Genomic DNA, 24,170 nt, shown 5'->3' on the forward strand with positions numbered 1-24,170 from the left:
GCACAAGCAAAGGCCCTGAGGTGGGAACGGGCTTGACAGGTTCCGATATAGCCCGAGGTGGGTGGGCTAGAGGAAGGCAAGTGAAGGGCAGACAAAACAGGTCTGGATCGCTGCGGCTACAGGGAGAGGAGCAGAGGGGAGAGGCCCCCCACATGGTGTCCCCATGCCCGTCTCATCACTTCCCTTTGCTTCTTGGCACCCCCATCCTGCCTTCCGCCTGCAGCACTGGGGTCACGGCCACCTGCTGTTGCCCGAGCCCACGGCTGGGTTGCTTTCGCTGCTTTTCTTCATGTTTCCGCTCTGGCCCTGGCGCACTTCCTCACTCTCACATCTGAGTGACTGACCCAGACAAGATGTTGGAGGAAAGTTCAGTTTCTGTGGTTTTGGCTTCGGGGTTTCAATCCCCATGGCCCCGATCAGGTGCCTCTGCGGGACGCTCCCAGCCCCCAAACGTGGCAAAGCTCAAACACGGCTGAGAGGCACCCGTGCACCCACCAGCCTCCCCCACTGCAGCCCCTAACGCCACAAAGCCGACAGGTGACCCACGCGGGGTCACGCTCTGGGAAAATGCTACGGCGCAGGCACATCACAGACTGGGGTGTCTTGGCACATTCAAGGCTCTGAGAAGGTCCGCAGCCCAGGGGGACACAGCGGCTGCTGCTGGCCCCACGTGGGCCGGGAGAGCCCGGTCAAGTGTACAATGGGCTGAACGCTGTGCTCCAAAAGGATATGTCCACAGGCTACTATCAAAAAGCCAACACAAGCGTTTGTGAGGATGCGAAGCAACTAGGACCCTTGCGCCCTGTTGGCAGGAATATAAAAGGGCACAGCCGCTACAGAAAACCCTACGGAGGCTCCTTGACATTCAAACACGGAATTACCATGTGAATCAATAAGTACACTTCTAGGAATATCCCCAAAGAACTGAAAGCAGGTTCTGGAGGAGGCGTTTGCACACCCACGTTCACAGCAGCCCCCAAACGCCTCTCGGCAGACGAACGGGGAAAAAAACGTGACGCGTGCACGCAGTGGGAGAGGACTGGGCCCTAAAAAGGAAGGCAATTCTGCCCCAGGCTGCAACACGGAGGGACCGCGAGGATGTTACGCTGAGTGAGATAAGCCAGCCGCAAAAGGACAAATCTGTAGGACTCCACTCACAGGAGGTACCCAGAGTAGTCGGAGTCATAGGGACAGAAAGGAGAAGCGCGGGTGCCAGGGCCTGAGAAAGGGGAGCGTGGGGAGCTGTCTAACAGGGGTAGAGTTTCCCGTCTACAAGTGTTCTGGGGACGGAGGGCGGGGACGGCTGCACAGCAGCGTGGACGGACTTAAGGCCACTGCACGCGACACTTAAAAACGGTTAGGGTGAGGGGCGCCTGGGTGGCTCCGTCAGTTAAGCGTCCGACCCTTGATTTGTGGCTCAGGTCATGATCTCACGATTGAGCCCCAAGTCGCGCCGTGTGTGTGTGTTGACAGCGAGGACCCTGCCTGGGGTTCTCTTCCTCTCCGCCCCTCCCTGGCTCATGTGTGAGTTCTCTCTCTCAAAATAAATAAATAAATAATAACTTTAAAAAATGGTTAAGATGGTAAATTTTGTTATGTGGTTTTATTTTTAAATGTTTTATTTATTTTTGAGAGAGAGAGAGAGAGAGAGAGAGAGAACAAGCAGGGGAGGGACAGAGAGAGGGAGACACAGAGGGGCACCTGGGTGGCTCAGTCGGTTAAGTGTCGACTTCAGCTCAGGTCAGGCTCTGGCAGTTTATGGGTTCGAGCCCTGCGTTGGGTTCTGTGCCGACAGCTCAGAGCCTGGAGCCTGCTTCGGATTCTGTGTCTCCCCCTCTCTCTGCCCCTTCCCTGCTCGTGCTCTGTCTCTCTCTCAAAAAAGGAAGGAAGGAAGGAAGGAAGGAAGGAAGGAAGGAAGGAAGGAAGGAAGGAAGGAAGGAAGGAAGGAAGGAAGGGAGACACCGTATCCGAAGCAGGCTCCAGGCTCTGAGCTGTCAGCACAAAGCCCAACATGGGGCTCAAACTCACAAACTGTGAAACCCTGACCTGAGCTGAAGTCAGATGCTTAACCCACTGAGCCACCCAGGAGCCCGTTACTTGGTTTTTAACACACACACACACACACACACACACACACACACACACACACACAGGGTATGTCCATCCCTTAACCCCTAGAACCTCAGAATGTGACCTTATTTGCAGGTGTAATTCCTAAGGATCTTGAGAATTCATCCTGGATTTAGGGTTGTCCTATAGCCAATGACCTGTGTCCCTACGAGAATAGGAGAGGACACAGACACACAGGGAGGACACATGACAACAGAGGCAGACATGGAGCGATGTGTCTAGAAGCCAAGGATGGCCAAGGAGTGCCAGCAGCCACCAAAACCCAGAAGAAAGGCATGGGACAGATTCTCCCTCAGAACCTCCAGAAGGATCCAACCCTACCGACACCCCGATTTCAGACTTCTGACCTCCTGCTCTGGGGGACCACACATTCTGTGGCACTTTGCTCCGGCAGCCCAGGGAGCCCATCCCTGCCCTCCACCCTCTGGGACGAGGGCTTTAGGTCACACGCACAGCCTGGGCATCCCTGATCCCGCTGCCCACCAAGGACCACGAGACAGTGCAGACTTCAAGCACACGTGCCCTTTAATATCTGGTCACCCAGAGCCACGGCCGGTGGGCTGAGGGCCCCCGGGCCGGGCCGGTGGCTGGACCCCGGGGGCTTCTGGCGGCACCACGCGGCTTTTCGAAAACGAAGCCTGGAGCGGCGGCGGGGGCAGCGGGGCCCAGCCCAGGAAGGTCCCGGCCCACGGGGGGCCGTCTGTGGTCCCAGCTGCGGTGTCCCTCGGGGCCAGCTACAAAGTGGAATGCTTCTCAAAGGGCACAGTCAGGAGTCGCGCCGCGGCCTCATCCAGGAACCAGCAAAGTTTCCCCGTGTGGGGCTGGACCAGGGCGGCGGGGAGGGGGTTCTCCTCCTTGGCCTCCAAAATGCGCTGCATAAAAAAGGCAGGATCGTGAGGCCCCCGACCCGTACCCCCAGTACCCCTCGGAGCTCCCAGGGCCCCCCACGGACAAGACTCTCCTACTCTCAGAATGTGATGTCACTCTTCCGGCTGTCCTGGCTTTAAACGATCAGCAGGGGACTGTGTAATCCTGGGGTCGGCACACCTTTCCGGCACAGATCAGAGTCACTCTTTCGGCTCTGCAGGTTGTACCCTGTCTCTGTCACAACTACTCAGCTCGGCTGTCACAAGCAGCAGGATGTGGTCCCGTGGGCTGTGGTGTGCTGATCCCCTGATGTGACCTCACGATCGGTGGGAATTATAAATACTGCTTTCTGATGGCCAGGCCTGCCCCCATGCCCTCTGTCATTTCCTCTGACCATCGCCCTGTGAGGTCGCCTCATTTTCCACCCCCATTTTATAGTCAGGGAAAGCCTGAAGCTTGGGCAGTCTTCCGTGAGCCTACTCTGAGCTAAAACCGCTGCACTGATCCTCAGGAGGACAACACGGAAGGGCCCTCCCCGACCCACCTTGCAGATGGGAAAGTTGAGGCCTGAGGGCTTAAGTGGCTGCCCAAGGCCATGCTGGACGTCACAGGCAGGGATGCTGGCCTGTTGGATTCTTTACAGTCTGAACCCTTAATCCCAACCCAAGCCACTCCTGTGAGGACATCTGGGCTTAACAGTTTGGGAGGAATAATTATTACTTATTAATTTAAAAAAATATATATTTCTGGGGTGCCTGGGTGGCTCAGTGGGTTGAGTGTCTGACTTCAGCTCAGGTCATGATCTCAGTTTACAAGTTCGAGCCCCAGATCAGGCTCTCTGCTGTCTGTGCAGAGCCCTCTTCAGATCCTGTCCCCTCTGTCTCTGCTCCTCCCCTGCGTGTGTGTGTGTGTGTGCGCACATTCTCTCTCGAAAATAAACATTTATTTAAAAAATTTTTTCAATGTTTTATTTATTTTTGAGAGAGAGAGAGAGAGAGAGAGAGAGAGAGAGAGAGAGAGGGAGGGAGGGAGGGAGGAGGGGCAGAGAGAGTGGGAAACATAGAATCTGAAGCAGGCTCCAGGCTTTGAGCTGTCAGCACAGAGCCCGACGCGGGGCTCAAATCCACGAACCGTGAGATCGTGACCTGAGCCGAAATCCATTGCTTGACCAGCTGAGCCACTCAGGCGCCCCTCAAAAGTAAATATTAAAAAAAAAAAAAAAGTAAAAGTAAAAAAATATTTCCTGTTTCTTCCATAATTGGACTTTTCCACTCATGGCAATTAAAATAGATTTTTTATTATTTAGTTTACTTCTTTTTTTTTATTAAAAAAATTTTTTTAACGCTTATTTATTATTGAGAGACAGAGAGACACAGAGCATGAGCAGGGGAGGGGCAGAGAGAGGGGGAGACACAGAATCGGAAGGAGGCTCCAGGCTCTGAGCTGTCGGCACAGAGCTCGACGCGGGGCTCGAACTCATGAACCGCGAGATCATGACCTGAGCGGAAGTCGGTCGCTTAACCGACTGAGCCACCCAGGTGCCCCTTTTTAGTTTACTTTTTTTAGTTTACTTCTAATATCTTATTTGTTTTATATTTTCCTAAAATATTAAGTAAACTTTTTTTTCTTATTCCTCCTTTTTTAGTTATTCCTCCTGCATAATTTCCCTCTAACTTTGGGATCTGTTACCATCAAGCTTTTAAGAATATTAACCAATCCAGGGGTGCCTGGATGGCTTAGTTGATTGAGTGTCCGCCTTCGACTCAGGTCATGATCTCATGGATCGTGAATCAACCCTCACATCAGGCTCACTGCTGTCAACACAGAGCCCACTTCAGATCCTCTGTCCTCCTCTCTCTGCCTCTCCCCTGCTTATGCTCTCTCAAAAATAAACATATAAAAAAAGAATATCAACCAACTCATTAATTTCTGACTTCAATGTCACTTATTCCTTCCACTGACTTTTCTTGGATTTTTGTTATTGTTCTTTTTCCTAAGTCTAGAGTAAAGCACTCAATTTGTTTAACTGGTTTTTTTATTTAATAATTTTTTTAAAAAATTATATTTTTAAGAAATCTCTACACCCAATATGGGGCTTGAACTTCCAACGCCAAGATCAAGAGTCGTCCCCTTATTTAATAATTTTTGAAAGTACACCTTAAAGCTACAAATTTACCTCTGAGTGCAGCTTTGGCCTCATCTCATCAATTTCACTTCATTTCATAATTATTTATTCCTAAGTAGCCTGTAATTATAGTGGCCATCTCCCCTTCAAACCAAGAATTACTCAAGTCCCTTGGGGCCTGGTGCTTCTAGCACAATAATGTCTGGGGCCATATTCCATCCCTGGGCCCACATGCCATGACCTTCCTGGGAATGGGGCCCTCAGCCATTACCTTCAGAACAGCTGCCTTGCCTTCTCCGGTTGCCACAAAAATGACAGTTCGGGCTGCATTTAGCACAGGAAGCGTGAGGGTCACACGCTCTGGTGGTGGCTTTGGGGAGTCGCTGATAGGGGCCACGATCTTCTCCCGCTCCTGGGGGAGGGAGGCCCCGGGGTGGAATGTCACTTCAATTTCTCGAGCACTCACATACACCAGGCATGATCTGTCCATCATTCCATCACCCCGCCCCCACCATTAATCTTGTGGTGCTTGATTTAAATCCCCATTTTAAGATGGGTAAACCAAGGCTCCAGAGTTGGCTAAGGCTTGCTAGTTGGCAGAGGCTGACTCAAACCCTGCTGTGGGCACCTCCCGGTCCCCCAAAAGTGGTCCTCCCTCCGGAAGTTCCAGTCGGCAGAGGCCCATGTGGCTGTGCTCACCTGCAGGAGGGGGTGGTCCGGGAAGAGTGAGCAGGTGTGGCCGTCAGGACCCACTCCGAGAATCAGCAGGTCAAAAACCGGAATGGCGTCCCCTTGGAAGGCCTGGGTGGGGAAAAGACAGTCCTGAGAGGTTGGGGGCGGGGTGGGGCTCAAAGGACACAAAGAGACAGTGGTTGTAACACAGGGAGCAACACGCAGCCTCACCTACATGAAAGGGCCTCTGTGAGGCTCCACATTTCACCCGTGTGACTGGCCAAAAGCCTGGGGACACAACTGTCCCAGACCTGCTCCCAGAGTGTCAGAGGCTGGGCTACCTTCAGGGACCCAACGGTGGGGCTGTGGACTCCCGGGAAGGGGGAGCGGGGGTGGTCCTGAAAGGCATCTGTCCAGGGTGGGGCCGTGTTTGCAACCACCCCCGGGGCGGGGGCGGGGGGTGCTAGTTTTTGCTGGTGATAATCATACAGTGCCACCCACAGGCCTGCTCCGTCACCACCGCATGGACCAGGCCTCCCTGGGGCCACACCGTGGGACTCACCTGTCTCAGCTTCTTGGCATAGTCCTCGGCCGCCTCCTCCACAGGAAGCTGGGGGTTAATGGTGATCACCTGGCTGTCGGGAATGGGCAGCCTGGAGAGCAAGTGGGTCTGCAGCAGAGGGAGGGACAAAGTCACCAACAGCCACACATGGTTCCCAGAGGCACAAGGTTTGCACGCGTGACCACCTGGATTCTCCAGGTGAAGATGCCTCCAGGACAGGACTGTCATACACCCACCTCCTGGGTAAGTCGGGATCCCGGGGGCGTTTCTGCCAGGAGTCTTTCAAGGCCAGCATGATTGGGGGCCTCCTGGCCCCAGCCTGCACCTGTGTGGCCACATCACAGCCCTGTTTCCAAGTCCCCAGGGTCCCTTGGACCTCAGGATAAAACCCAGCCCCTCTCTGCCCTCCATGATGCCCAGCTGACCTTGCCCCCCCCCCCCCCCCCCGTGATAGCACGCACCCTGGCCTCTGCAAGATGGGTTTAATTTCTGTGGAAGTGGCCGGAGTCGGGCCTCCTGCCAGGTGGAGGGCTCTGGCCCTTTCCCTCGTCTCCCCAGGTGAACCTCAGGGCCTTTGATCTGCTCTGGGATGGACCCTGGCGACCCCTGGCACCCTGGGTGGTGCCTCCCACCTTGGTGCCTCCCTTCACACAGGATCTAGCCCATGGACGCAGCGCCAAGCTGAGTCACAAAGGAAAAGCAGGAAGCAGCAAAAATATAGTATTAGAGGGGGAAAGTGACAGGGACATAGAGTAAACAGGCCAGGGGCGCCTGGGTGGCTCAGTCGGTTAAGCGTCCGACTTCGGCTCAGGTCATGATCTCACGGTTCGTGGGTTCGAGCCCTGCGCAGGGCCCTGTGCTGACAGCTTGGAGCCTGGAGCCTGTTTCGGATTCTGTGTCTCCCTCTCTCTGTCCCTCCTCCACTCGCACTTGTGTGTGTCTCTCTCTCAAAAATAAATAAACATTTAGAAAATTTAAAAAAAAATAATTTTAGAGAAAACAGGCCAGACACACAGTCCTGAAGAGTAAGAGCGATATACTGAGGGTAATGGGGAGCCAAGGAGGGTGTGTCAGCTAAGAAGGGACACGGTCAGATCTGTTCTCGGAAAGACCGCTCTGCTTTGTTTGTCCAAGGTGCCCATCTATACACACGCTCGGGGATTATACTAAGCAAGCCAGTGGGGAATATCAGGGCCCTATTTCTGTCCCATGATCGTCTCCTTAGCTGCCCTTCCCCTACGGGCTCACAGCCATTCCCTCCCCCTCCTGCTGGGCTCCTTCCAGGGAGCTCAGGGGTGGAGGGTCAGGCAGACAGGTTCCCGGAAGCAGAACTGCTGGTTGATCAGACTGTTTCTCTCTTGACATTCTGCAGGCACCGAGGCACCATTCCCCCCGAAGGCAGCGCCTGCAAATCCTTCCAGCGGAGACAAAGCCCTGGCCTCAGCAGCAGAAGACCCACGGAGCACGCAGGGTGCGCAGAACATTCACACCGACAGAGTCCCGGGGTACGCGAGATCCGTCCTTGAGGACAGAAGCACCTCTGCATCCCTATACTGGGTTAACCAGTGCCCCCCCCCCCACAAATTCATGCCCACCCAGAACCTCAGAATGTGACCTTATCTGGAAGCAGGTCTTTGCAGATGTGATTAGCTGACTTCATAGTAGATTGGTGTGGCCCCTACATCCAATGACTGGTGAGAGACTGGAGGCCAGGGAACACCCGGAGCCCCCAGAGGACGGAAGAAGCGAGGAAGGATCCTCCCCCTTGAGCGTCCGGAGGGAGCGTGGCCTCACCAACACCTGGATTTCAGGTTTCTCCGGGGCAGAGAAAATAAATCCTTGTTTTAAGCCACCCGATTTGTGGTCCTTTGTTAACAGCAGCCCCCAGGGAACTCACGTGACTCCCCCAGAAGGAGTAAATCCTGGCCCCACATTTGCTCCTGTGGCAAAGCGTAGGCCTTGGCCATAACCTCTGTCCCAGCTCTGCCCATGGCCAGGTCCTCATACCTCCAGGCCTCAGTTCAAACATCACCCCTCAAAGCTCCCCCAGCCCCCACCATCCTGGCTGAAAGGTCATCCCTGGGCTCTATCATCTCACACAATTATCTTTTGTCCACACTGCACTACGCGAATACTCTGCGGGGCTTCCCCTCATTTCCTGCCCTGTTAGTGCCCGATGCCCCACTAGGAGCCCCATGAGAGAATGGCCCAGCGTCCCATCGTGTCCCCAGCGTTGGATACAGAGACATACAAGGAACATCCCCGCAACACTTTTGTTTACCGTTTTGTTAGAATTTTGTTACTAGAGCAAGCACAGTTTTCCTAATTTAAAAAGAGTAAAAGTTCTGGGGCGCCTGGGTGGCTCAGTTGGTTGAGCGTCCTGCTCTTGGTTTCGGCTCAGGTCACGATCTCAAGGTTCGCGAGATCCAGCCCCGCTAGGGATTCTCCCTCTCCCCCTCTCTCTCTGCCCCTCCTCCCCCTTCTCAAACTAAATAAACACACTTAAAAAAACAAAAGTAAAGTTCTTCAAATGTATGCAAACTAAAATGAAGAAACATGAGCCCACTTTTTAATTAAACTCTTGAAAAAGACTCACAGGGAGGCCCCCCGCCCCTGAGACGTGTCCCAAGTGCTATCCGGGGCGTCCCTTCAAACTCTGGCTTCCCTACTAGTCTGGCACATAAGCTCTCCTCCTCTTCTCGTTCCGGTTTATCCACCTATGAAATGGAGGAACTAACAGCCCCCACCTCATACTGTGGCTAAAATGTTTGGTAATCAGTAAGCCTTCCTTCTTGTGACAAAACAACGACAACAGAAAATCATCAGCTCCAACTTCTACCTAAAGAGGGGGAAACACACCCAGGACCTGAGGGACCAGAAGCTTCTGGCCACGCCCGCCCCTTCCACACCTCCCTGGGCGCGTTTTCCACGTCTAGGGCAGGAGGAGAGAACTCGGATGCAGCTGGGGAACCCCAGGGCAGGCCACGACCCCCTCCAAGCCTCGGTTTCCCGGATTCTATAGGATCTGAGGCCACAAGCCAAGCAAAACCACCCCTGGAGGTGATCAGCACCGAAAGCTCGAGGTAGCTCGAGGTAGATCACGAACACGTCCAGACTGGAGATGAGAAAACCGAAGCCCAAGCTCCACACCAGATACCTCCTGCCTGGCCCTTCCCTTCCTCTGCCCTTGCAAGTTGCCAGGCTGTGGCGCCTGAATTTCTCTAGGTCCCTGGCATGGGCCACTCTGTTTCACCTCCACGCCTTTGCCGGGCCACAGGATAAAGCATTATAGGACCTCAAGGTCCCCACGGGCCCACTCGGGTGGCAGTGGAGGTGGGAGTTCAGGGCACGCAGCAGACCCCTCCCAGACAGTGGCAGAGGGGACAGTGTGACCCTCCGTGACCCCCACAGCTGGGTTCAGGAGGTGGGCGCGGCCTTCTTGAAATGACCCCCGGCGGCCCCCGTAGTCAGGTTCAGGCGGTGGGCGCGGCCCTCTCGGCGGCATGACCCCCGGCGGCCCCCGTAGTTCTCACCCGATAGAGACCGTACGTGCTCTCGGCGTGCTCGAAGGGCACGAGGCGCTCGTCGCAGAAGCCTACGGTCCAGCGCGCGAGGCTGGCGGGGCCGGCGGGGGCGGCGGCGGCGGGCAGCTCACGGGCCAGCATCGAGACGAGGCTGCCGCCCGACAGGCCGAGCGCGAAGCGGGCGCGGGCCCCCGCCAGGCAGCACGCCGCCCGCTGCGCCACCAGTTGCGCTAGCGACGCGCCCAGCTCCTGCGGACTCGAGAAGACCGAGATGAGGCCCGGGGCCGGCGCGGCCATGGCGACGGCGGCGGCGGGGAGGCGGAAGCGCCCCGGGCAGCCGCCAGCGCGCCTGCGCGAAGGCTGGCCCGGCCGCACCGCTGTCAGTACCTCCGGGCGGCCGCCTACGGCACATGCGCAGTCCCGCGAGTGAAGTCGCGGCTCGTCCCGGCGGTCGATCCGAAGGGGCTCGTTGATTCTTTGCACGCTGTGCCTGAGCTCTTTGCTGGGCCGGGGCAGGCGGAACCGGTGCGGTTGATCTCAGCCTCGCGGTGTCAGGGCGGGGTCGGAGAGAGGACCCCACATCTGGGGTCCCCAAGAGGGTGGCGTGGGGGTGGAATGGAAGGAGGAGATGGGAGATTTCCTGAAGGAGGGCGCGTTTTGGTGGACTTGGAAGTTCCTGAACCTTCTAACATACTGATCTCGTTGCTCGTTGTTGTCTTCCTCTTTCATTAAATTACAGACAACATGAGGTCAGGGTGCGTTTTATTCACTCGTGTCCCGAAAGCCCCCTGAACTATGCTTGTTGCAGAATTGGGGCTGGAAACATACTTGTTGAATTGCTTCTGAAAATGCTCCCTGGCGACTTGTGTGCCTGAGGACCCTGAGAGGCCTCTACCCTGGCTCTTGGCTGGAGGAGCTCCTAAAATGGAGCAAATGGGTCTTGGCTGATGAGAAAGGGTATTCCAGGGAATAGCATGGGCAGGGAAGCCTGGAAGCAGGAGACCTGGTGGGCCTGGCCAGCTGGGCCACTTATCGGGGTCAGAGAATTCAGGAGCCTGTGGTAAGTGCCATGAGACTTGCATGGGTAGTGCGTCTTTAAAATCAGTAACAAGTTAAGAAAACAGTCTATTTACAAAAGCACCAAAAAGAATAAGATACTTAGTAATGAACTTAATGAAAGAATCGCAAAACTTGTGCACTGAAAACTACAATACTTCACAAAAAAATGATTTAAAGATGATCTAAGTAAATGGGAAGACATCTTCTGTTCATGGACTGGAAGATTTAATAGCGTTACGATGTCAGTACTCCCCAAATTGGTCTACAGATTCAACGCAGTTGCTATCAAACTTCAGACTTCTTTTTTTGGGTAGAAATTGATAAGCTGATCCTAAAATGCGTATGGAATCGTAGGAGGCCCCAAGTAGCCACAATAATGTGGAAAGAAAAGCAAAGTTGGAGGACTCACATACCCTGATTCCAAACTTGCTTGCAGAGCTGCAGTGATCCAGACCTTGTGGTATTGGCATAAGGAGAGAGCTGTCAATGTATTAGAACCCGGCAATGTAGATATAAACCCATACATCCATGGTCAGTGGATCTTTACAAACAAGGGTGCCAGGGATCATTCAATGGGCAAAGAATGGTCTTTTCAACAAATGGCACAACGGGATAGTCACATGCAAAAGAATGAAGTTAGATCCTATAATGGCAGAACAGTAGGACACCCCCACCCCCACCCCACCGCTCCTGGCAAAGGTGTCTACACCATGATCCCCAGAACCTGGTGAATAACGTTAGGTTACTTGGCAAGGGGAAATAGTGGTTGCAGATGGAATTAAGTTGCAAATCAGCTGTCCTTAAAATAGACAGCCTGGATGGGCCCCATGTAATCACCAGGGTCCTTGTAAATGGAAGAAGGGAGCGGATGAGGGAGAACCAGAGGAATGACAGCATGAGAAAGACTCAACCCACTGTTGCTGGCTTAGAAGATGGAAGAAGGGGCAATGAACCAAGAAATGTGGGTGGCATCTAAAAGCTAGGAAAGGCACGCAAGTGGGTTCTTTCAACCGCTAGAGGAAAGGCAGCCACAGGCCAATGCCTTGATTTTAGTCAAGTGAGCTCCATTTCTGACTTCTGACCTTCAGAACTAGAAGATGATAAATTGGTGTTATCATTTTAAGCCAGTAAGTTTGTGGTAATTTGTTACATCTGCACTGGAAAACAAACACAGATCCCCCACCTCATACGATATACAAATTAAAATGGATTGGGGCGCTTGGCTGGCTCAGTCAATAGAGCATGCAACTCTTGATCTCGGGGTTGAAGGTTTGAGCCCCATGTTGGGTGCAGAGATCACTTTAAAAAAAATGGATCAGGGGGCGCCTGGGTGGCTCAGTCGGTTGAGCGTCTGACTTCGGCTCAGGTCATGATCTCGTGGTTTGTGAGTTCGAGCCCCGCATGAGGATCTGTGCTGACAGCTCAGAGCCTGGAGCCTACTTCGGATTCTCTGTCTCCTCCTTTCTCTGCCCCTCCCATGCTCATGCTCTATCTTTCTCTGTGTCTCTCAATAATAAATAAACGTTAAGAAAAAAAAAATTAAAAAAAAAAAAGGATCAAAGGCCTAAATGTTAAGGGCTGAAACGAAAAACCCTTAGAAGAAAACAAAGTCATAAATCTTTCTAAAAAGTGTATTTCTTTATTTTGAGAGAGCAGAAGGCAGGCATGTGTGACTGGAGACTGACCACCCAGGCCAGACTGGAGATGAGACCAGGAAGGGAAGGGCCACACCCCTTAGCAGATCCTCTGAAGGGCTTGAGTAGGGGAGAGGCCTGAGGTATGTTTTTAAAAGATCACTTTGGCTACCACATAAAGGGATTGTGGAGGGAAGGGGTGGGAGTAGGGAGGCCAGCCAGGAGCCACGTTTAGTGGGTTAGAGAAATCTAGTGCTGGCTGGGTTTGGTGGGTTTAGGGTCTGTCTTGGAGGCAAGGCTCTTGATCCATCCTTCCTTCCTTCCTTCCTTCCTTCCTTCCTTCCTTCCTTCCTTCCTTCCTTCCTTCCTTCCTTCCTTCTCTCATATCGCATTTTTTATTTTTTTAAAATGTTTATTTTTGAGACAGAGACAGAGCATCAACGGGGGAAGGTCAGAGAGAGAGGGAGACACAGAATCAGAAGCAGGCTCCAGGCTCTGAGCTGTCAGCACAGAGCCCGACACGGGGCTTGAACTCACAGACCGTGAGATCATGACCTGAGGTGAAGTCGGATGCTCAACCGACTGAGCCACCCAGGCGCCCCATTATATTGCTTTTTAAAAGATCTACTTAAAATTCAAGGAAGCAAATGGTTCTTTGGATAGGTTAGCCTCAAATAGCCCCACTGTTAAGTTTGCAATATAGATCTGACTTCAGGATGGATGTTTTTCAGCGTCGCTTCATCATGGTGTTCAGTATGAAAGCTTTCCAAGTGTGTCGTCTTCTTCTTCTTCTTTTTTTTTTTTTAATTTTTAACCTGATCCTTTCTAATGGATGGGCCAAGGAGTATGAGGAAAAAGAGGAATCAGGATTGAGTCCCGAGTTTCGAGCTTACTGAATTAGATGCCTGGTGGAGCTTAAGCTAACTGAGACACGGAAGCAGGTTGGAGAGAACACGCAGGTCCATTTGTTGCCCGTGTTTTGTCTGAAATAGACATATTTCCCAAAGAAAGTGCTGGCAAGGACATGGGAAATTGGAACTCTTACACACAGCTGTTGGCGGGACCATAAAATAGTGCAGTCACTTTGAAAAACAGTCTGGCAGTCCCTCAAAATATGAAACAGTTGCCATATGACCTAGTATTTCCACACTTTGGTTTATACCCCCACCCCAATTAAAAACATATGTTCACACAAAGACTTGTACACAAATGTTCACGGCAGCACTATCACAATAGCTAAACAGGGTAAATAACTCAATGTCCATCAACTGGTCGATGGTCAACATGTGGCCCATCCATACACCGAAATATTATTTGTCCATAAAAAGGAACGAACCTGGATGAATCTTAAAAACGTGACGCCAAGCGAAAGAAGCCAGACATCAAAGGCCACATGTTGTATGATTTCACTTACATGAAATGTCCAGAACAGACATCCATAGAGACAGAAAGCCAATTAGTGGCTGCCAGGGGCTGGGGAGAGAGATTTCTAATGGGTATGAAGTTTCCTTTTAGGGGAATCAAAGTGTTCTGGAACCAGAGAGAGGTGACGGCTGCACAACTTTGTAAACACTCAACACCACTAAATCGGGCAATTTAAAAAGATGGATTTTAAGGTATGTGAATGACACCTCAACTGAAAACAAGTCAGTAGGGGCGCCTGGGTGGCTGAGTGGGTTAAGGGTCCAAATCTTAATTGCGGCTCAGGTCGTCATCTCACAGTTCGTGGGACTGAGCCCTGCATTGGGCTCTGCCGTGACAACATGGAGCCCGCTTGGGATTCTCTCCCTCTGTCTCTGCCCCTCCCCTGCTCTCACACAAGCTCTCTCTCTCAAAATACACAAACATTTAAACAAAACAGTAGGAGTTGGCCAGGCATGCAGCGGACGAACAATGGTTCAGGCACAAGAGACAGCAGGTGCAAAGGCACCGAAGGGAGACGCAAGCTGGGAATGACCACTCGCGATGGAAAGAAAAGAGCCTATAGGATGGCAAGCTCCAGCCAGGGAGCCCGGACTCTTTCCCAAAGCGAGGGAGATGCTCGAAGGGTAGGAGGCAAGGTCCCAGCCCACAGCTACCTCCCCTTGGAAGGCTCTCGTGTCCTCAACTTCCCCTCCTTCACACGCCCTCTCTGGCACGGCTTCTCCCTCCTTGTCCCTCACACACCACTGCTCGACCCCACGTGCCGATGCCAGACCAGGACGAGTCTCTTCCCACGTCACAGGGACGGACATCCCCTCCGTACACATCCTGCCGGGGCCCCTCCATGAAGGAGAGGCTTGAGGCCACAGATCGCCTCCTGATCCCAGCTCTTCCTCCAGACTTAACCCCGGTTCCTGGGGCAGGGCGGGGGTGGGGAGAGGGCGTCCCAGACCGACTCGTCTCATCTGGCATGAACAATACAAAGCTCTCAAGCCATGAAACGTCGTGGAGGGCGCCTGAGCGGAGCTTCATCCGGCTAAGTGAAAGAAGCTGGTCTGGAAAGGCTATATACGTTGCGTGATTCCAAGCGCGTGGCCTGGAAAAAAGCAAAACTATGGAGACGGGGAAAAGATCGGCGGTTGCCAGGGGTTGGGATAGGAGGGGCGGAGGGACGGAGCACCGGGGACGTTTAGGGCAGAGAAACTAGGATACTATCACAACGGATGCACGCATTTACTGAAACCCACAGAATGCACAACACGGAGTGAACGCTAACATAAACCGTAGGCTTGAGATAAGAACGCACGGACACAAGGCCCATCAACCCTAATAAATGCAGGGCGGTGATGGTAAGAGAGACAGGGGGCGGGGTGACAAGAGTATATGGCAACTCTGTACTTTCCACTCTTTTTTTTTTTTTTTAATAAACCTGACATTGCCCCAATAAATAAAGTTTATTATTAATTAAAAAGACAGACACACAGACACAGACACAATAATTAATTATTATTAATTAAAAAGCCCCCCAGTGTTTGAGGGGCTGGATGCTACTGCAGAATTGGGGGGCGGGACGGACAGTCTGAGTGGCCAGGAGTCCGGGATGAGTCCGGGATGAGCCACCAATGAGGCCGACCACCAACACGAGGTCTGAACTGTCACCAACAATCCTGACGCAGGATTATTTTCTTGTCAGCTCGGAGCGTCTTACCCTTCTGGGACTCACAAGCTTTGGACCAAGAAAGGTCCTGCTGGCCCGCTTTCGCCCCGGGAGCTGCTGGCATTGACTCCATTCCCCTGCTTGTACCTCAGTTTCCTCAACTGTACAATGGGGACCACGGCGGTTGAGGTCTCGGGGCACGTTATACGGAATGCAGTTGTTTGGTCAGCACACCAGGGGCGCTGCACCCCCAGAGGCAGGATCCTTCCCCTGTCTTCTTCTCCTGGCCGGCTGTGGGCATCCAAGGACAGCCCCACCCATCGATGGTTCATCCATTCTTGAGCCAACCAGGGCCTGATCCATCCCCAGGGCCGCCGCTCAGTGCACCCACCCAGCAAATGCCCAGTCACCACAAACCTTTCCTCCTCTGTCCCCTGAAGCGGAGACGAGCTGAGGCAGATGTTATAATACTGGAGGAACAGCAGAAGTTGGGGCTAAGTGGATAGACCCTGGCGCTGGATGTCCTGGATTAGAACGCCAGCTCCAACAGCCACCTCTGCAGCTCTCACTCAGAGCTACGGCCACACTGGGCACCCGCCAGAACCTACAGGCACCTCCTCTGGGACCGGGGCCGGCGCAGGGCTTCGTGAGGCCCCAGAGGCTGCAGGGAGGCAGTGAGAACGCTAACCCGAGGCCCCAGAGGCTGTGCCGATGGGCTTACAGGCAACAGGGGACAGCAAGAAAAAGCCATGTGTCTGGCTCTTGCCTGGTGAACATGAGTTCCCCAGTGGAAGTCCTGCCTTGTGAAACTCAGAAAGCGTTCTGTGCCACATGGGGACAGACAGTAAATAACTGGGATTCAGGCACTGGACACTCTGCAGGTTTATTTCTTCAATTCAACTAGGAAACAAAACCTTGGTGCTTGGAAAGGCCCATGCGCAACAGCACTGGCCCCAGTGTTTGAGGGGCTGGATGCTACTGCAGAATTGGGGAGCGGGACGGACAGTCTGAGTGGCCAGGAGTCCGGGATGAGCCACCAATGAGGCCGACCACCAACACGAGGTCTGAACTGTCACCAACAAAGCCGGTGGGGATATTCAATGGGCTGGAACTTCCAAGGCCCCGAAGTCCATCTCAGACACCACCCCCAGGCGGGAGACCTCCCCCTGCACCACCGCTGCCACTCCTGTGGGTCCCACCAGCAGCGGCGTCAGATGGGGACCCCCTAGAGTCCTCTGCCAGGGTGAGTGTCTGGATGGTGAGCCGAACAGCCACCCAGCGCAGTCTTCAAGGCTCCTCTAGCAAGAGCTCGGTGGAGGCACCTAAAAGGAGACATCTGGGCAGGGACAATGTCTAAGGGGTCACAGTCAATTCTGGAAGCTTCCGGGCATCAGGAAGGGCAGACAGGGGACAGGAGGGAGGCCCACCAAAGATGGTTAAGTGCAAAAGGCAACTGGCCCAGCCTGGGAGAGATTTCTAGCTGGCCTGGAGGTCCCTTGACAATGACAGCCCCCCCCTCCCCCGGCACCCGGGTGGGCGGGGCAAACCACGTGGATCCTCTGCTCGGGAAGGGTCATAGAGGGTCTGTCTGGAGCTCAGACTGGCCTGTGACGCCCTGGGGCCCAGCAGCCTGGGGAGGCGCGGACTGTCGCTCCTTAAGGCACAGCTGAGACTCGGGAGGCTGAGAAGCTCCACTCTGGGTCCATGACCCAGCGGGGAGGACAGCTGCGCCCTGCATGCCCACAGATCTCAGGAGAGAGCAGGGGAAAAGAAAGAGGGAAGAGGTGTGGGCATACGGGACAGCGGGGAGGCTGAGAAGCAGGGAGGAGAGAGACGCACAGAGACACAGGCACGGGAACTCAGGCAGGAGACAGCCCCGAGGAGGAGAGAGGAGAGAGAGGGTAGCAGAGCCGTGGGCTCTTCCTGGGCTACTCTGGCTGCTGAACACCAGGGTGGCCCCACCTGGCATAGCTGGGCCAGCCCCCCAGCCTCACCGGCAGGGCCGGGCTGGGAGTCTCTAGTGGGCGGAGGAGGAGTGTCAGAGGGCAAAGGCACCCGAGCAGATGCGAGTGTAGACACTCTGGTCGAGGGGCAGGTAGTGGCCCTGCTTCAGGTCCAGGAAGAAGAGCCGGTCCGAGGTCTGGCGTGGGTCAAAGCCCTCATGCTGCAGCCGAGTCTTCTGGATCTTGAAGGTGCCTGTAGGGGTGAGGATGGGGATACTCAGCAAGGGGGTTCCAGGGACCCCCAACTCACCATCCTCTCCTACACCTCAAGGCTTCTGCATAGACCATCCCCTCGGCTGGAAACATTCTTCCTCATTTTGTCTGCCTGATTCTCCTTTGCCCTTCAGATCCTGACTTCATGCCCCCTCCTCCAGGGAGGCCTCCCTGACTACTCCCATCACAGCCGCATACTCTGTGTACTCCCTGCCTGGTCACATGTACAGCCCCGAGACCAAAGCAGGGCTGAGTCTGTCACACGGTAGGTCAGGGGGCAGCAGCCTGTAGCCGAGGGCCAAATTTGGCCCATCATCTGTTTTGTAAATAGTTTTATTGGCATGAAGCTATGCCTACCCATTTACACATTGTCTAGGACAGCTTTTATACCACAGAACCAGAGGTGTATGGGACAGAGACTGCATGGCCCCAAAACTGAAAATACTTACTATCTGGTCCTTTAAGAAAAAGTTTGCACTCCCTACAGTGAACAAGTAAAGGAAGGTTTCATGAAAGATAAGCCTAGGAGCACCTGGGTGGCTCAGTTGGTTAAGCATCTGACTTTGGCTCAGCTCATGCTCTTGAGGTTCATGGGTTCAAGCCCTATATCGGCCTCTCTACTGTCAGCACAGAGTGCTCTTTAGATCCTCTGTCCCCCTCTCCTTGTGCCCCTTCCTTGCTCTCTCTGTGTCTCTCTCTCTCTCTCAAAAGTAAATAAACATTGGGGCGCCTGGGTGGCTCAGTCAGTTGAGCATCTGACTTCAGCTCCAGTCATGATCTCACAGTTCGTGAGTTTGAGCCCCGCATCGGGCTCTGTGCTGATGGCTCGGAGCCTGGAGCCTGCTTCAGATTCTGTGTCTGTCTCCCCCTCTCTGCCCCTTCCCTGCTCATGCTCTGTCTCTGTCTCTGAAAAATGAACAAACGTTAAAAAAAATGTGTTGTTTTTTTTTTAAGTAAATAAACATTAAAAAAAAAAAAAGATAAAGCTAAGGGTTCAGGCTAGTAGGAAAAAATGGACGAGGGATACCTGTATGCTTTAGAGTTGAGAAGGTGTCTTGTTCTAAATAAAACTTCAAAAGCATAAACCATAACATTAAAAAAAGGGGGGGGGGGTAAGTTTGTATCAAAATTAAGGGCTTCTTTTCAACAAAAGCCCCATAAACAAGGTTAACGGTTCAACTCCCAAATAGAAGACTTCTGATGTCCGAAACTGCTACGGAATTAACATCTGGACTATTAGGAGAAACTCTCACAAATCGAAAAGAAAAAGACAGCAAAGCTATACAAAGATGGGCAAAAGATACAAACAGGCAATTTACAGAAGCAGGAAATCTAGATAACAAGATGATTTGCTCAAAGTTCCTAGTCACCAGAAAAAATGCAGGAAATGGAAGAAATGCCCCAAACACTGCAGAATGCCTAGTGGGGGTAGGATCGAGGAACGGAAATAAATAACGATGCTAATAACACAAGAGAAAGGCCCTGCATGAGCCCACCGTGCCTGCCGGCCACGAACCATCGTGTCAGACTTGACACAAGGATCTGAACCAGGACAAATAAGCAAATGGTCGTTGAACCAAAAGACAGATGGACGGACAGACGGAGAGGCGAGAGGCCGCACCTGTAGTGTCCACTTGGGGCAGGAGGCGTAGGAAGATGGGCCGGGCATAGGGTGCCAGCACCTTCTGCAGCTCTTGGTACAGCACATTGGGGCTCAGCTGGCCGTGGGGGTCCGCGATGGCCGCCATGCCTGCTTTGCCCTCTACTCCTGGAGATAGAGGTTTCACTGAGAACACCCCACCTTTTGTGCCGCCACAGGACTGAATACACCCTCAGACAGAGGCCCCTGGTCTCTGATCTCTAGTCCCTTCCGTCTGAGATAACACTTGCTGAAGCAGCAATCATTATTATTGTTGAGCTTTTGCTGTCGCTGCAACTCTGAGACAGTCACTTTCACGATCCCATGTACTGGATAAGGAAACCGAAGGGTTATCATCCAGGAGGGGTAACTCCAGCTCCAGTACCCCGACGCAGGTTGCTATGTGCAGTTATCCGAGCTGAGCACTGCCCAAGAGCACCTGTACCTCCAAGCTCATGCAGGTTGGGCGCCTCTGGGGCTGCCATACCCTAGGACCACCCCCGCAAACCCAGCTTGCCTGGCACAGCCACCCCGTACACAGCCACGTCTGTCTGGCCCAGCAGGCGGCTGAGCACGCCCTCCACCTCAGTAGTGGAGACATTCTCCCCACGCCAGCGGAAGGTGTCCCCGCCGCGGTCCCGGAAGTACATGTAGCCCAGCTCATCCATCACCAGCACATCACCTGGCAGAGGGGAGGAGGAGAGGTGAGATGGTGGCCCGCCGTCCCCACAGCCGGCCCCCAGGACCTTCGCACCTGAGAGGTAGGCGCTGTCGCCCTTGCGGAAGACACTGTGGGCGATCTTCTTGCTGGTGGCGCTCTCGCTGATGTAGCCATCGAAGCGACGCAGCGGGTCCTGCTGGTTGATCTGGCCCACGAGGAGGCCAGGCTCCCCTGGAGAGGAGGCCACCCTCAGGCTGCGATGGGTGGGCAGGGGGCGGGGGCCCCGGTTCCCCAGGGGACTGGGCAGGGCCTGGCTCACCGGCCTGACACGGGATGCAGAGGCCCTGGGCATCCCGCAGTAGCTCCATGGTGTCCTCGTTGACCTTCACCAGCCGGATGGGGTACACGTGGGGCAAGATACGGCTGTTAAAGCCACAGGAGCCGACCTGGGATGGGGCGAGCCACGTCGGTGAGGAGCCGCGTGGGGCACGGTGTCCTCCCCACTGACGTCTTGCCTCTCCTGCCCCAGGGCCTGGAATTAGCACGCCGCGTCCCTGAACTCTGTGGCCTTGGGCGATCCGAAAAAGGGGGTATTAAGGGCAGTGCCGCCTTCCCAGGACTCATGCCCCTCCTCCCATCTCCCCGGCCTCCTTTGACCATCATCTCGTGAGGAAACCTGCTGACTGGTCACCACTTCCTGGTCCCTAAAACCCTCTATGCTGGCAGGAAGTGAATGCCTGGGGTAACCCCGGAGCCACGTGGGGACACTGGCAGAGCTTCTGCCCGCTCCCCGCTGCATGCCACCTTGCCTGGCTCAGTCCAGTGAGCACAAATCCCTGTCTAATGGGTCTGTGCTGCTGTGTGCTGTTGGGTACGTCTGTTACGTACCCAACACAGCAACCTGTGTTAATGCAGCCAGAGTGTCTTCAACAGACATGCACGGTGCGGGCAGTGCCTTGTTCTCAGGTCCTGAGGACCCAAAACAGAGAGACAGACAGGAAACAAATCACTGCCCCTCCGGTGCTTGCTTTATTGTGGTGCTTGCTTTATTGTTATTCTCGTTAGCTGTGCCTGGCTTAGGACGGGAGGAGTTTGATAAGGCAGCAGGGTCCTGCTAAGGCAGGATGGAAACATTAATTGCGAATCATAAAAGCAATTGCAGAGAGCTTGCAACCTGGGGGTGCGGCGCTGAGCTCGTGATTACGTCGGGTGATTAGAACAGGCCCAATGGGCTGTCGTCCCCATGTACAGAGGAGGAAGCCAAGGCCCAAGGAGTCTGAGTGCCTTACCCAGTAGGAGGGGATGGGCACCCCAACCCTGGCCCCTGGATCCCCCAGAGTCCCACTCTCCCCCCCCACCCCCCACCCCCCACCTCCACAGGTGCAAACAGAAAAGGCTGAGCCCTTTGCCCAAGGTACACATGGCCTCACCGAGGACTTGAATTCAGGGGCACCGTCAAGCCACTAACTGTGCATGCCGGAAGAGGGACCCGCTGCGCGCCCTGGCAGTCCCAGGCGCCCCCCGCCCCCCTTCCCCTGCCCTGTGCCACCTGGCCGGGCCCTCCCAGCAGATCAGGCTGCTCTGGGAGAACGCGGGGCCGGGGAGGCAGAGGTAGCAGCGATCCCGGAAGGTCAGAGCCTGCCCCACGCCGCCCCACCGCCGCCCACCTTCCCGTCCACGTTGGCAATGCTGCAGTTACACTCGGTCGCTCCATAGAACTCGCCGATCTGGCGCACGCCGAAGCGCTCGGTGAACTCCTCCCAGATGGCGGGCCGCAGCCCGTTGCCCACGGCCAGGCGCACGCGGTGCCGCCCCTCGGCCTCGCGCACCGGCTGCTTCAGCAGGTAGCGGCAGATCTCCCCGATGTACTGGACCACCTGGGGGCGGGAGAGGGGGGGAAGCGAGGGTTGGGCGGCCACGCTGGGCCCCAGCCCCCGAGCCACCCCTCCAACCTGGGCGCTAGGGACAAAGCGCTCTTAAGGGCGATGGTAACAAAACAGCCCAGGCCGCGTACGCCTGCCCCTCGCCCGCATCCACGCCAGGGGCAGGGGCCGAGAGGATGCGGTCAGCGTCCCCCATGCCCCTCCGCGCTCCACCCATCCCCACGCTGTCTCTCTGACCCGAACCTCAGCCCCACCCCCCACCCCCACCCCCCGACCCCCGCAGGGCTCCTTCCCTCCCTGTCTCAAGGCTCCACCCCCGGGGGGGGGCGGGGGGAGGAGTCATCTCCCAGATACCCCAGGTGCCTTCAAGTCCTTATCTGAGGTTTGGCTTCCCAAGGATTACCCTCGATCACCACCACCACCACCAATTTTACTAGGGGTCACAGACAGTAAGGAACCGGACCAAAGCTGATAAGTGATAGTGCTTGATTTGAATCTGGGCATCGCGGCCGGAGTGTGAATGAAACAGTTACACGCTCAGGATGAAGCGCCAAGTTGATCATGACAGCTCCAAAGTGTTCACAGCGTCCCCTCACCAACAGGAGAAAGTCCAAATTTCTGCCAGTGGTCAATTCCCTTCGCCCTCCCCCCCCCCCCCCCGCCCTCACTGCCTGCCTCCCTCCTTCCCTTTTGCACCAACACCCTGTGCCACACAGGGCTCCTCAGGGCCTTTGCACATGCTATGCCCGCTGCCTGGAGCGAAAATCCTTCCCCAGGGATGCATCTGGGTCCCCAGGGTTTGGGCCAAATATCACTGCCGCGGAGAGGCATTCCCTGCACACTGCTTGTTGAATCCCTGATGAATAAACACATGTGCTGAGTATTCTACCGCCAAACACAGAGCTCATCCGTTTAATTCTCCCAACACTCCACGTGGGACAGGAAGGCATGAGATTCACAGAGGGAAAGAGCCTGTCCAAGATCATCAGCTGCTGGACACGAGGCAAGCCCAGGATGGGGCAAGGGCAGAGCCTGAAGGTGGGGAGTTCTCTCCCTCGGTCCCTAGGCTCAGGTCAGTGCTTTTGCGGGGGGCCCAGCCCACGCCAACCTAAGACACAGCGGGGCCAACCAGCCCAGTCCGTCCCCAGCTAGTAACTGGTTCAAGGGTGAGCACATGACCAGAATTAGGCCAATGAGAATCAACCCCAGACTGTCGCTACCTGAGCTGCTGAAAACCTGCCAGAAGAAACAGGGCTAAGAAGGAAGCTGCACACCTAGGAAGGAGAAAAACAAGAAATGGACAGAGACAGAGCACCTCCTGGATCAGGTCGTGCCTGAAGCTGTCCAGCTCTCAGCTGTCCTCTTCAGGCCAGGGGAGGGACAACCCAGCCACGATTTGAGGCAGCGGAGGGAGACAATGACACTGTCCCCCCCCCTCCCCACCAACCATGGCCCTGAGTCTGTGTCACGCTGAGAGCAAACAGCTGATCTTTACCTCTGCCTGGACCCCGGGACAGACCCAGGGCTGAAGGGAAGACAACTCAGGTCAGCTCAGAGAGGCAGACATCAGGTGGCCTATGCCAACACCTCCAGCCTGCACGGTGGCACCTAGATAGAGGCTGGGAGCAGATCATCGACCAGGGACCCTGCTACAATTCCCCCGCGTCAGGGTGACCTTGTACACTAGGTGCACTCACCCCAGTGGGCAGGGAGAGACACAGGCATCACACATTCAGCCCCCCCCCCCAGGGATGAGGAGGGGTGGAGTCACCTGTCCCCTGCCCGTCTGTTGCTACACAGGGAAGAAAGTGGGGTTCTAATGTTTATTTATTTATTTATTTTTTTTTTTTTTTAATTTTTTTTTTCAACGTTTTTTATTTATTTTTGGGACAGAGAGAGACAGAGCATGAACGGGGGAGGGGCAGAGAGAGAGGGAGACACAGAATCGGAAGCAGGCTCCAGGCTCCGAGCCATCAGCCCAGAGCCTGACGCGGGGCTCGAACTCACGGACCGTGAGATCGTGACCTGGCTGAAGTCGGACGCTTAACCGACTGCGCCACCCAGGCGCCCCTAATGTTTATTTATTTTTGAGAGAGAGAGACAGAGACAGAGCGTGAGC

The 24,170-nt window shown here is 54.7% G+C and overlaps 2 protein-coding genes across 7 annotated transcripts in view; both read right to left on the reverse strand.

The window, feature by feature from the left end:
* Positions 1-2,637: 2,637 nt before the first annotated feature.
* Positions 2,638-10,243, reverse strand: PGLS (6-phosphogluconolactonase). Of its 2 annotated transcripts, XM_058727503.1 has the most exons (5): positions 9,890-10,226; positions 6,357-6,464; positions 5,822-5,923; positions 5,394-5,534; positions 2,638-3,002 (listed from the first exon to the last, which is right to left on the reverse strand). In XM_058727503.1, exons 1-5 carry the CDS (start codon positions 10,175-10,177, stop codon positions 2,865-2,867), a joined length of 777 nt encoding a protein of 258 aa, XP_058583486.1. In that variant the 5' UTR covers positions 10,178-10,226; the 3' UTR covers positions 2,638-2,864. The 2 variants fall into 2 exon arrangements, with proteins under 2 accessions (XP_058583486.1, XP_058583487.1); XM_058727504.1 differs by lacking the exon at positions 5,394-5,534 and having other exon boundaries at positions 9,890-10,243.
* A 6,273-nt stretch (positions 10,244-16,516) lies between these two features.
* Positions 16,517-24,170, reverse strand: part of SLC27A1 (solute carrier family 27 member 1) — a 33,101-nt gene continuing 25,447 nt past the window's right edge. For 2 of the 5 annotated variants that reach the window (XM_058727511.1, XM_058727512.1), the window contains exons 8-13: positions 21,836-22,045; positions 20,488-20,614; positions 20,262-20,399; positions 20,025-20,189; positions 19,490-19,636; positions 16,517-17,848 (exon numbers count right to left, since the gene is read on the reverse strand). In XM_058727511.1, the coding sequence (XP_058583494.1) occupies positions 17,691-17,848; positions 19,490-19,636; positions 20,025-20,189; positions 20,262-20,399; positions 20,488-20,614; positions 21,836-22,045 (945 nt within the window). In that variant the 3' untranslated portion in view covers positions 16,517-17,690. The remainder of the gene's footprint in view (positions 17,849-19,489; positions 19,637-20,024; positions 20,190-20,261; positions 20,400-20,487; positions 20,615-21,835; positions 22,046-24,170) is intronic. The other 3 variants (XM_058727514.1, XM_058727513.1, XM_058727515.1) reach the window with 3 other exon arrangements.

This window comes from Neofelis nebulosa, chromosome 4 (assembly GCF_028018385.1).
Source record: "Neofelis nebulosa isolate mNeoNeb1 chromosome 4, mNeoNeb1.pri, whole genome shotgun sequence".
NCBI lineage: Eukaryota > Metazoa > Chordata > Mammalia > Carnivora > Felidae > Neofelis > Neofelis nebulosa.

Bases quoted from the DNA above. Each gene is read 5' to 3' on its own strand.
- PGLS (XM_058727503.1), bottom strand. From the start codon at position 10,177: ATGGCCGCGCCGGCCCCGGGCCTCATCTCGGTCTTCTCGAGTCCGCAG. The intron at 6,465-9,889 runs GTGAGAACTACG...CCTCTGCTGCAG, and splicing joins GCACGTACGGTCTCTATCGG to ACCCACTTGCTCTCCAGGCT. The intron at 5,535-5,821 runs GTGAGCACAGCC...TCCCTCCCCCAG, and splicing joins CGGACCACCCCCTCCTGCAG to GAGCGGGAGAAGATCGTGGC.